The sequence below is a fragment of the Ostrea edulis genome, chromosome 2, assembly GCF_947568905.1.
Source record: "Ostrea edulis chromosome 2, xbOstEdul1.1, whole genome shotgun sequence".
Classification (NCBI taxonomy): Eukaryota; Metazoa; Mollusca; class Bivalvia; order Ostreida; family Ostreidae; genus Ostrea; species Ostrea edulis.
The window spans coordinates 48,137,831-48,151,645 of record NC_079165.1 but is presented as its reverse complement, the minus strand read 5'-3'; the positions used below and the strand labels follow the sequence as shown (position 1 = coordinate 48,151,645).

Sequence of the window (13,815 nt, the reverse complement as noted above, 5' to 3'; positions counted from 1 at the left end):
TTGTATCTCATGTAAACGCACACACACACACACACACACACACACACACACACACACCCTTTATTCAATACATTGACCAAAAGGGGCAACTCCCTCAGATGGTATGTACTGACATTTTGTCAATATCAAGAGCTGCCAGTCAATACAAACCTGTGTCATTCAGCACTTTATATCACACATGCCACACTTAAAAATGTCACCATCTGATTTGACGAACTTCTGCTAGGATACAAAACAACAGTGAAAATTCATGGAATTTATGGATGATTTGATTAATAATATAGATATTCATTTTATGCCATACAAGACTTTACAGACAATGTAAACTCATTATGTACATCGTATTAAGCAAATCTTCAATATGTACAAACCTTCCACATTTTTACTATGTTTATGGCGATGTCATCCACATATTTTACTTAATTGGACAAATTTCATGTATAATTGTTCTGATGATGACCACCCGACGATCGAAGCCGGTCAACAAAATAAATTTACCCGTGCGTTGATGTGTTGGTGATCTATTTATATCTTCTAGTTTATAACTTTAGATCCAGACCGTATTACATACCACGTGGTATCCACTTGTGAGAATCTTCCACAATTTCAACCTTAAGGTGTCCAGTTTTGACTTTGTTTGAAATTTCAGGGTTCAGGATAAATCTTTTTACTAAAGAGTATTCTGAATCATTAGAAATTTTGTTGTTAGATTAGAGCCTTCTATGTAATCCACATCCACTGAAAACATGGATATTCCTGAATGTTGTTGATATTACAAATATTCATACAGTACATATAAGGACTTTTGATGCATGGACACGGCCTTGACACGTGCATGCTCTTTGCAGGGATGATACACATGTAACTTTCAGGTTCAATTAATTTATTGTTTCAGGAGATATGAGAAAAAGGAAAAAAGAACAAAAATATAAAGGAGAGAAGAAACAGAAATTAAATCTTCTTCAAAGTAAAACTGTATCTCAAATACAGTTTGAATCAAAGCCATCTGAAGAGGAGGAGCCATGTATGTAAATTTAAAAATCTTAACTGTCCATTTATATTGTGAATGACAAATACAGAACCATTTTAGAAGCAGTTTGAATAATGTATTGTTTGATTCATATTGCTTATTACATGAAGTTTGAGTAACCTCTTAAAATTTTGTACAGATGATTTCGTTCACTTTTTGGTTATGACAAGCTATGGGAAACCACCCAATTCTCCCACCTGAAACCTTTACATGTGCCATATGTAGCCATTTCAAAATTCTCCCACCTGAAACCTTTACATGTGCCATATGTAGCCATTTCAAAATTCTCCCACCTGAAACCTTTACATGTGCCATATGTAGCCATTTCAAAATTCTCCCACCTGAAACCTTTACATGTGGTGCTACATGTAGCCAATTCTCCCACCTGAAACCTCTACATGTGGTGTCGCATGGAGCCAATTCTCCCACCTGAAACCTCTACATGTGGTGCCACATATAGTCAATCCATTGGTCTACATTAGGCATTGATATTGTCTGATAAGATACTTCAATGAAATTTTTTGAAATGCGTAAGAATAAAATATGATTTTTTTAAAAAAATGAAAGAAACAAGATGTCATTTACCATTCTAATGGCTTTTTGCATAAACTGTATGTGTAATGACTTTTAACGGTTTGCTGTTTCGTCACACAGACATCTGAAGTGTGGATAGCGTGTATAGATCTTATATACATACACCCCCATCCATACCAAATATGTCCAAAATATGCGATTCCCCGCCAATCACCTTCATAAGTCATTTTAGATGGTCAGTTTCTACTTTCTGTAAGCTTGTGAGATACTAATATGTGTATGTCCATCTGTCTGTGGCAAACTTTAGGATTGGTTTAACTTTTGAACTATAAGTTGAAGAACTTTAAATTTAGTGGTTGTAATCCTTGTGACATGACCTATATAATGGTATTATTTTTGCCACAGTGGTTAGAGCGTTCGCCCCACATGCAGGAGGCCAGGATTCGAATCCTGGCCGTGACAGACCTAAGTCGTTAAAGAGGTAGTGACAGTTCCATCGCCAAATGCTTGGCATCAGGTGTGAATGTCATGGGTCCTCGGAGATGACCTTAAAAACAGATGTCCTATGTTGCAGTAGGTGTGGCACGCTAAAGAACCCTCAGTGCTCAAAGGCCGTAAGCGTCGAGCGAAGGCCTAAATTTGAAGACCTTCACCGGTCTTGGTGACGTCTCCATATGAGTGAAAAATTCTCGAGAGAGAAGTTAAGCAAGATACAATCAATCAATCAATGATTTTGTCACCTTTACATTGACCTTTGATCCACATATCAAACTTCAACGTAGCTTATAACTTCAACATAGCTTATAACTTCAACTTAAGTGTGAGTAATGTTTAAGTAATCTTTGCAGCAGCCTTTATTATCTTGACCATGATCATTTACCTACCTATTAAAAACTTTTAACTTTGAACAATTGTCAAAATTATTGACAATCCATTTTCTCTTGAATTCATCAAATTTTACACTTGCCATTTTCACACAGCACTTTCCTAGTCCTCTACATATAATTCAAAAATGGAAAGAAAAATTAAATTCTTTTGAAGTTGTATTCATTTGTATTTTACATAAAATTTAGACTTGCCTAGGTTAAGACATCTTTGTAAGTCTCATGATCTATGAGGCAGAAGTGAGCAAATCAAACTCCTGGCTCTCAAAGAGAGGTTAGGTATGCATACACTTCAATGATACAGTACCTTTATGAATTGCGTAACTATGGTCTCGATTCAGTTATTTTTTATTCAATACATAACATATGGTGAATATCTAATATGCAGATATTTATCAATAAAGTTCAATACTTTTAATGTTTCTCAGACAGGAGTACTGTGAGATTTGTGGTACTCTCCGTCTTGCAATTAACATCAGTGTAACATATCGTGCACCTGATTAAAAAGCAAATTATTCCTCGTATACAAGAAGTCTGTGTGTTGAGTAAATTACATTGAATATGTTTTGAAATTAAATTATAAGGAATGAAAGTAATGTTTGCTCATGTTATACTAAGTTTACACTTTTTTATTCACTTCACTGTTTATAAAGTGTAAACTGTCTCAACTTGCTTTATATTGTATAAAATGAGTAGAAATTTCTTTCATTCCGTAGCAAAATTAAATATTCATAACTCTATTCAGCCTAGAGCAGTCATCTTTTTCCCCATGATGCCACCATTTGATGCAGTGCCTCATTTCCTAATTGCCAAAAAAATTCATTCAAAGTTGAAAAATGAATTTTCCCTACTGCAAATTAGTATGTACCTTTTGATTAAACAGAAATACAGTGTTATAAAGGGGCAAAACACTTAGTGATATTAATCAAAAGAGATGGAATACTTTAAAGGCCAAATGATGATGTAGATGGAAGGCAAAGAAATATGTATGGGAAATGATGAGTGCAACAAGGAGTGGCATCAGGGAAATCGGTTAAAATAAGTACATGTTTTCTATAGTGGCTGGGTACAAATAAATCATGTGACACAAAGGTACTTATTATAATATATGTAATAATTGTTTACTATAGATAGCAAAATAAAAGAAAAACAAAAGCACAAAGGGAAAAGCAACAAGAAATCAAATAAAGGGGAGGGAACTCCAGGCATCAGCAAGGCAGCAAGGTTAGATGGTCTCGGACAAAAGCTGCTGGATATGCAAAAGCTCAGCAGTAAGTAGACCTGTGTTTTAATATGTACTCGTACATTTTCAGTGATATGAAAAATTTAAAACTAGAGAGCTCAATAACAATGATGAACTGGTTCACTTCTGTAAAACAGTGTAATAGTGTTTACATGTAGTATAGAAACTAAATGTAAAATATGGTTTTTAATAGATTTATTAGTATTTTGATTACATATTCCGGAAATTCATAATCCTTGCTTGTACGAGTTGTCATTTGTGCAGGACGGTATGTATCCAAAGTTTGGTTGGTTTATATATACAGTCAAACCTGTATTAAGAGACTGTCCAACGGAGAATGGAAAAAAGGTCACATATGACAGGTGGTCTCTTAATACAGGTTGCCTATTTCCCGCAGTTAATGGATAAAATTTCACAAATAATTTATACAATGGAGTAAATGACTACATGTATTTGGAATTTATCATTAAGAATATCAAGTATGGTTTTAATAGTTGTAAAATAAAATTAATAATACACTGTAGTTAAAATCTAGAATACAATGTGTTGTATCATAATTTTTTATTCATCAAAATTACATTTAATCTATTTAAGAATGATAAACTTTTCATGCATTTCATATTACACATTTACATGAGATTTAAAAATTATTTATGAACTGCATGTAAATTTTCTAAAACTTATAAACACTTTGTTGTAAAGGGTATTCATGTATAGCCTACTTGTACAGTGTAACTAAAAAATGCAGCACTTGTGGTAAGAAAACAGATGGTGAAGTGTTGCGTCTCCTTTTGTACAATACGTGCTGGAAAAATGTTATTCAATTTGAGAAACATTAAATAAATCACAATATATCCATTGTATATATGCACAGCAAATATTTTAAGCTTAGAACTAATGCAGGCAATTTTCTTGAACTCGGACATGTCAAATACTCGGGACATGTCGAAGTGAGCCGCTAGTTCCGGTCATTATTCTGGAAACCTTTAGTATCTCATGAAGGAAAACTGTGAATACTCCGTTTAAAATTTTAGTCCTGAGCACAATATTTACCTGATTTATATCGCAATCGGGAAATTTTAGTCCTGAGCACAATATTTACTTGATTTATATCACAATCGGGCAAATTTTTTACTATAACAAGTGGTAGATTTTCATTTCCGATTTAGCCTACCCGGCACTTCTTAAAGTTTGTCGAAATTCACACCTTCAAATACACCGGCCTTGATTCCCTGATCCTTGATTTTGTTAAATAAACAACAATGCGGGTTTTATTAATTAACCACATAGGACACTGCATGTTGACAGCTTAGGTATAATGATTTATTCAGAAGGCCGACTAATCAAGATCATCGACAAACTGTGCGTATTAAAACGAAAGTATTAGGGGCGATAATTCCCAGAATAGGCGTGCGTTTGAAAACGAAAGTGTTAGGGGCAATAATTCCCAGAATAGTCGGCTCAACCGAAATCGAAAGTAGTAATCACGTTGTAATCGAAAAATGTACAGTCGTTAAATAGAGGTAAAATTTCGTTAAAATACACGAAAAGGTTGTGAAAATCATGGTCGTTGGTCGCGTCAGACAGGTGGTCGTTTAATACAGGTACAATATATAGAGTAACGTCTTGGGGGGAACTTTTTATGGTCACATACGACAGTAAGTCGCTTAATACAGTGGGTCGCTATGGCAGTTTTGACTGTATATATATCTGCATGTGTTAAATACTATGGATAACAACGATTCGCCGGTTAACCAATTACTCGGTTGAAAAAATGATAACCGATTAGAAAATCTGAAACCGATTGGCCGGGTTATTTGTAGTAAAGTAATACTGTCGTGCCTGTATTACATGTGTTAAAAAGGGGGGGGGGGGGTCGTAATATTCAAAAGTCTAGGTGATGTTGAAATATTAACTTTTTAAATGACTGATCAGATTTAATAATCTTTAAAGTAAATGAGGTATAGCGCATTTGCTGACGATACGGCCGACTCAGAAATCTAAATGGAAAACACCGGTTTCCAATAATAGACTGGCGTGTTATATTTAAATATAAGGCCAACGTTTTTGATGTTTCGTTAACCAAGATAAATAACTGCCGCAGTTTAGCATTACTGACATTTATATGAGTCGTTCTTTACTTAATAAACCATTTCCCTATTTGGAATGATGAACAGTACAATATTTTCATAGACCTGTGCATTCATATTATACAACAACCCTTTTACATATTGCATTACTTAACTCACTGTTCTGACATGACTGCAGCGCCTTTAATAGATATCATCAGTTCATTTGCCTTTGGTTGATAATTCGAGTGTTTAACTTTGCCTAAATATCATATGACAGTTGCTACATGAGTTTTTATTTATTTTTTTTTTTATTTTTTTTTTTTGAGAAGTCAACTGTATAACAGTTCTTTTCCTCCCTTGACTTATTTTTACTTATTACATGCTGTGCATTTGTGTCCTTTTTCTTGTAGTATTTGTTTAGCTTTTCGTCAGCCACATTACGGTTTGAAATTCCTGTGCACACAGGAACATGTTAGTGTAAACAAGCGGAACTACAATGATCTCGGAATAAATTCCCTTTCTTTAAGTCGTAACTTGCAAATATTAGAAGTTATGATGAAAATGACTAATATTTGTTATAATATATGCATCACATTTAACCCCCCCACCCCCTCAAGAAAACGACCCTAAAAAATGAAAAGCAAAAAAAAAAAAAAATAGATTAGAAAAATATTGGACTTGAACTCGGGGAATGTATGGTTTAAGTGTAAGATTACCGAGCACCTAAACCACTAGGCCACCCAGGCTTGTAAGTTTAAAGGTTTAACTTTTGACAGGCTGCTAAATCTCAAGGTAAATTTTGAGAACGATTTTTGCATATTTTATCCATTTTCAACAAGAGGGCCACCTTAAACCAAATTTCCTCAAACGGACTTATATACAGTCATAAGCAGGTAAAACAACTTCAGTGTTTTATTTCTGGTTTAAGGTGGCCTTTTGCAACAGTTTGCAATTTTTTATGCCCATTACGTTACATCTACTATATACTCTATATAATCACGGTGATGTTTATGCTTGTCAAATAAATATACTATTAACATATCGATATCTTTATTAAGTAATTTGGGTAAACACAAGTATAAACTGACATTGTATAGCAGAATATTTGTAAAAAATGATATTCAAGAAAAAGGTATTTATGTAGGCGAAATTGCATACCAAGTGCGCTATACCTCTTTCATGCAATACCGATATTTATAGTCCATTTTGTAGGTAAAACCTTTTTGAAAGTTCCCAGTCAGGTTCTATATAATGTTTGCATAAAATAAACTACCAAGCCGTACTAGTATCACATTGATAAATTCGACGTTGTCAGCATAAAGAAATGAGAGAAAGATACATTATTATACAAAGTTAGAGAATGAAAATAAAAATGGAGGGGGGTACGCCTAAAAATCATGAAGGTCAGACTAAATCATATTTCTGAGTTACTTGCCAATGTTTCACGCATAGTAATACTTAAAAACGAGAAAGAGATGAAATGGCAGCTGTGTTATGTGGAGTGGACTTGCACGTGCGTCTTGCGTAACTTTAGTGCCATGTGCCATCCGAACGGATTTCTGCCACCTTCAATATTTAATAGCAATTCTTGTAAACAAACTTCGAAGACAATAGAATTATTTCTTTAGCATAAACTTGGGGCCAAATATTGTAATAAAAATAATTATATGATGACCGTTCTGACGTGGCGTTGCAAAAAGTGAACATTTTGAATTTCTACAAATATTCTTGCTTTCATGCGGTTTTCGTTCACGTCTTTACCTATCGAAGCACTTGTCATACTATAAAATAAAATAATGCAGTAATTGAGAATTTTAAGTTTTAACAATTAATTGGTTAATTATATGTAATAGGTCAAAAGAATTTATGACTAACCGGTTACCAAATTTTCACCCATTGTCATCCCTACTAACAAAATATTACTGCTGTGTTCACAAACAAGATCTTCAGTACTTGCACCTCTGGTGTGTCCAGGGGTCCGTGTTTGCCAAACACTTACTTTTGTATTCTTTATAGAATCGATGACTATTCGTTATATTTACTTTTTCATACAGCATACAATGTTTATTGGGGGGGGGGGGGGGCAAGAGGAAACGTCTGCCCTAATAAGATTATGAGTGGAAAAATATGTTATGATTTTTATTATATTTTTACAGTTTTTTCTATTTCATTTTTTTTATTATATATATATATATATTACATTATTGCAGAATTTTGACCTCCGATGCAATCTTCAGCGATATTTGATTTAAGACCTCAAGGCTCAACTGTAAGCAAAATAATCCTGCGCCGTAAATCGAAGGTTATCATAAGGGGTCTGATTTAGGAAATGCATTCAATTTCCTGGGCCAACCTGAATACAATTTTTATGCCCCCCTTTGAAAAAGAGGGGGCATATTGTTTTGCAACAAGAGGAAACGTCTGCCCTAATAAGATTATGAGTGGAAAAATATGTTATGATTTTTATTATATTTTTACAGTTTTTTCTATTTCATTTTTTTTATTATATATATATATATATATATATATATATATATATATATATATATTACATTATTGCAGAATTTTGACCTCCGATGCAATCTTCAGCGATATTTGATTTAAGACCTCAAGACTCAACTGTAAGCAAAATAATCCTGCGCCGTAAATCGAAGGTTATCATAAGGGGTCTGATTTAGGAAATGCATTCAATTTCCTGGGCCAACCTGAATACAATTTTTATGCCCCCCTTTGAAAAAGAGGGGGCATATTGTTTTGCAACTGTCGGTCGGTCTGTAGACCACATGTTGTCCGCTCAATATCTTGAGAACCATTCACTTGATGATAATGATATTTCATATTTGGGTTGGTTATGAGTGGAAGATGACCCCTATTGTTTTTCAGGTCCAAAGGTCAAGGGTCAATCTACTCTGGACATAGGAATATAATGTCCGCTCAATATCTCGAGATCTCTTTGCTTGAAAGACATCAAACTTGGCACACTGGTACATCCTAAGGATTAGATGACCCCTATTGATTTTGAGGTCATATGGTCAAAGGTCAAGGATCAAACTGGGCATAGGAATATACTGACCATTCAATGTCTAGAGAACCCTTTGCTTGACAGACATCAAACTTGATACACTGGTACATCTTCTGAAGAAGATGACCCTTATTGATTTTGAGGTCACATGATCAAAGGTCAAGGGTCAAACTGGACATAGGAATATACTGTCCGTTCAATATCTTGAGAACCCTTTGCTTGACAGACATCAAACTTGGTACATTAGTACGTCTTCAGGAGAGATGACCCCTATTGATTTTGAGGTCACATGGTCAAAGGTCAAGGGTCAAACTGGACATAGGAATATACTGTCCGTTCAATATCTTGAGAACCCTTTTCTTGACAGACATCAAACTTGGTACACTAGTACGTCTTCAGGAGAAGATGACCCCTATTGATTTTGAGGTCACATGGTCAAAGGTCAAACTGGACATAGGAATATACTGTCCATTCAATATATTGAGAACCCTTTTCTTGACAGACATCAAACTTGGTACACTGATACGTCTTCAGGAGAAGATGACACCTATTGATTTTGAGGTCACATGGTCAAGGGTCACACTGGACATAGGAATATATTGTCCGTTCAATACATTGAGAACCCTTTTCTTGACAGACATAAAATTTATACACTGGTACGTCTTCATGAGTTGATGACCCCTATTGATTTTGAGGTCACATGGTCAAAGGTCAAGGGTCAAACTGGACATTGGAATATACTGTCCGTTCAATATCTTGAAAACCCTTTGCTTGACAGACATCAAACTTGGTACACCAATATGTCTTCAGAAGAAGATGACCCTTATTGATTTTGAGGTCACATGGTCAAAGGTCAAACTGGACATAGGAATATATTGTCCGTTCAATATCTTGAGAACCCTTTGCTTGACAGACATCAAACTTGGTACACTAGTACATCTTCAGGAGAAGATGACCCCTATTGATTTTGAGGTCACATGGTCAAAGATCAAGGGTCAAACTGGACATAGGTATATAATGTCTGCTCAATATCTTGAGAACCCTTTTCTTGACAGACATCAAACTTAGTACACTGGTAGATCTGCAGGAGAAGATGACTCTTATTGATTTTGAGGTCACATGGTCAAAGGTCAAGGGTTAAACTAGACGTTGGAATATACTGTCCGTTCAATATCTTGAGAACCCTTTGCTTGACAGACATCAAACTTGGTACACTGATACATATTTAGGAGAAGATGATCCCTATTGATTTTGAGATCACATGTTTAAAGGTCAAGGGTCAACCTGGACATAGGAATATACTGTCTGCTCAATATCTTCAGAGCTCTTTGCTTGACAGACATCAAACTTTAAATAGTACACTGGTGTATATTCAGGAGAAGATGACTCCTATTGATTTTGAGGTCACATGGTCAAAGGTCAAGGGTCAAACTGGACATAGTAATATACTGTCCACTCAATATCTTGATAACCCTTTTACTTGATAGACATCAAACTTAGTACATTGGTACATCTTCAGGAGAGGATGACCCATATTGATTTTGAGGTCAAAAGTCAATAGTTGAACTGGACATAGTAATATATTGTCTCCTACATTTTAAGAATTATTTGCTTGATTGACACGTACCAAACTTGGTACACTGGTACAGCATAAGGAGTAGATGACCCCTATTGAATTTTAGGTCACATGGTCAATTCACTCTTGACATAGGAAGATATTGTCTGCTCAATATTTTGAATTGATGATAATACTATCAATTAAATGAGGTGTGTGTATAACCCTTTTCAATTTTGCACCATGGGGGGCATATGTGTTTTACAAACATCTCTTGTTTTTAATATTTTCAATATGTCTGATGTGTTTATCTGTTAGAATGTAGCCGACCGCCGTGTACCGCACATGTTGTGCAACTTTGAGTTTGTTGCTACTTTTAATTGACTTACTCGAGAAAATATTTTTATTTGCAATTTTTGAAAAGTGATGTATTCAACGGGAGTGTTAGGAGATAATGGCTAGGCTGTAATGTATTAATAAGCGAATCCATTCCATAAAATGTAAATGTTTGTATTTGGGTGCCTTGTATACTCTTTACCGGAAGTTCATATATACCGTCCCACACGAACAATAACTCCGGCATGCAAACATTACGAAAAGTGGTAATAACTTTATCAAAATCTTTGTCATTTTCTTTTATCATAAGACTTGTTAGAAGGAAAATTAAAGAAAGGTTAATGAATTTAGCATCATCTCCCTTTTTCATACAACCAAGGTCTTGAGTAATTATACCCCACACAACAAAGTTGCGGAGGGTACAATGTTTTTGACCTGTCCGTCAGTCCCTTTCTTGTCAGCGCAACTCCTCTGAGACCACTCAACAGAATTTTGTGAAACTTTGTAGTTAATAAGGACACACTGTAGATGTGCATATTCCCAGGAAATTCTGATTCAATAATTTTTCTGGGAGTTATACCCTTTCGAACTTAGAATTTCAAGCCCGTCTCTCCTGTTCTTATCAACCCAACTCCTCTGAGACCGCTCAACAGAATTTCGTGAAACTTTGTAGTTAATAAGGATACACTGTGTAGATGTGCATATTCCCAAGAAATTCTGATTCAATAATTTTTCTGGGAGTTATGCCCCTTTTGAACCTTGTCAGCGCAACTCCTCTGAGACCGCTCAACAGAATTTCGTGAAACTTTGTAGTTAATAAGGATACACTGTGTAGATGTGCATATTCCCAGGAAATTCTTATTCAATAATTTTTCTGGGAGTTATGCCCCTTTTGAACCTTGTCAGCGCAACTCCTTTGAAACCACTCAACAGAATTTCGTGAAACTTTGTAGTTAATAAGGATACACTGTGTAGATGTGCATATTCCCAGGAAATTCTGATTCAATAATCTTTCTGGGAGTTATGCCACTATTGAACCTAGAATTTTGAGCCCGACTGTCTTGTTCTTGCAATAATGCATAGCATTACCATTCATTATGTGAGGCATTGTCAAGCAATGTTAGAGCGTGGGGCATGTGAGCTTGCTCACCTCTGCTTTCTTTCATTGAATTCTAATGTTGATAATCATCAGAAGAAATGACGTGAACATTCATAAAATAATAATGTTGATGATCATCAGAAGAAATGACGTGAACATTCATAAAATAATAATGTTGATCATCAGAAGAAGAAATGAAGTGAACATTCACAGAATTATAATGTTGATGATAATTTTTTCAGAGGAACGGAAGTTAACATCCACAGAACTACAGGAAGAGAAAAGGCTTAGAAGAAAACAGAGCAAATTAAAAGGTCAAGTCCGACGAAAGAAGAATAAAAACCCAGAATTGAAATCTTGTGGTCCATTGAATGGTGATGCTACGGCTGGTTATAGATCACCTGAACGTCCTTCTGTGGTGGACAAGGGTGGCAAACTAGTGTTTAGCAAATTTGACTTCACAAAGAATGATGAGAAAGAAAAACCCAAAAACTCTCTTCATGGGAAAGATTTTAAAAGACTATTAGAAAATATTGAAAGGCGAAAAACAAAGATAGAAAACTTGAAAGAAAAAGATGCGGAAAAAGCAAAGAAACTGGAGCAAAAGAATGCTTGGCAAAGTGTTATGCTTCGTGCAGAGGGGGAAAAAGTCAAAGATGATCCCGCTTTGTTAAAGAAAGCTCTGAAAAAGAAAGAGAAAATAAAAGAGAAAAAGAAAGCAAAATGGGTGGAGAGACAGGACACCATCAATAAAAAGATGGAGAAGAGACAAGAGAAAAGACAGAAAAATATCCTGGACCGAAAACAGGTCAAAAAGGATAAGAAAATGAAACTGGCCAAAAAGAAGGGCAGGATGATTCCCGGGTTTTAGTACTGTAACAGTAACTGTACATTTACTGCTTTTTTTCTGTGTTTTATATAGTGGACACACAGAAATTGTCACACTGTCTGGTGTTTTTCTGTCCATCCATCTGGATGGAGTCACATTTTCATAGTGATCATCAGAAGTTTCTTAAATATTGTTATAATGAGATATGACACTTCATGGATTTCAAAGTCGCATCTGCCAAGGCAGTTTTTTAATCTTGTTAATAAAAAATGAATACATTTTGATTATCACTTTACATAAGAAAAGCATTTTTAGGATTATAGGTATAATTGATATGCTAGTTGTTTTGTCTCCAGTGTTGTGATGTGTACATGACATTCATGTATAGGTTTCCAGATTACACATGTACAGTGAATACTTGCTTAATCATGTGCTGTTTATAGTCAAAGGTTACTTTGATTAGTACGTCAGTTCAACTTAAACAGATTTGTAGACTAATTCATAAAGATATACAGACAAAATTGTGAAGTGCAAATTAAATTACATTAAATGTTTTATGATGACATATTTCAATAAACAGTCTCGCATGTTTGTTTCAAGATTATTTTGGTTGTATTGTGGTGACACCAGTTCTACTGTAGACTTGGTATTTTGCTCGCATTGTGGTGGCACCAGTTCTACTTTAGACGTGATATTTTACTTGTATTGTGGTGACACCAGTTCTACTTTAGACGTGATATTTTACTTGTATTGTGGTGGCACCAGTTCTACTTTAGACGTGATATTTTACTCGTATTGTGGTGACACCAGTTCTACATTAGACGTGATATTTTACTCGTATTGTGGTGACACCAGTTCTACTTTAGACGTGGTATTTTACTCGTATTGTGGTGACACCAGTTCTACTGTAGACATGCAGCTGATTAATCCGAGATTCCTCTGACTCTTACCCCCGCTTTTATATTTGACATGTGCGGTCCCCCGCAGAAGTCACAAAATAAAAGTGGGGTTAAGAGTCGGAGGAATCTCGGATTAGCAGCTGATGTACATGGAAACAATTAGGATTCTTTTTTGTGGGCTTTGCCTTCTATGATGTGCGACTTTGGTTTAAATGGCCTTAGTCAGTTATTGGTCAGATCATCTCCACATTCCACACTGGGATGTGAGAACGACCAAGGGAGACCACACTGCTCTTGCATATAAATGTACAG

The 13,815-nt window shown here is 35.2% G+C and overlaps 1 protein-coding gene across 2 annotated transcripts in view; it reads left to right on the top strand.

The window, feature by feature from the left end:
* The window catches only part of LOC130051757 (uncharacterized), a 19,943-nt gene extending 6,747 nt beyond the window's left edge, over positions 1-13,196 (top strand). For both annotated transcript variants that reach the window (XM_056154346.1, XM_056154347.1), the window contains exons 3-5: positions 896-1,024; positions 3,579-3,719; positions 12,018-13,196. In XM_056154346.1, the coding sequence (XP_056010321.1) occupies positions 896-1,024; positions 3,579-3,719; positions 12,018-12,646 (899 nt within the window). In that variant the 3' untranslated portion in view covers positions 12,647-13,196. The remainder of the gene's footprint in view (positions 1-895; positions 1,025-3,578; positions 3,720-12,017) is intronic.
* Positions 13,197-13,815: the final 619 nt, after the last annotated feature.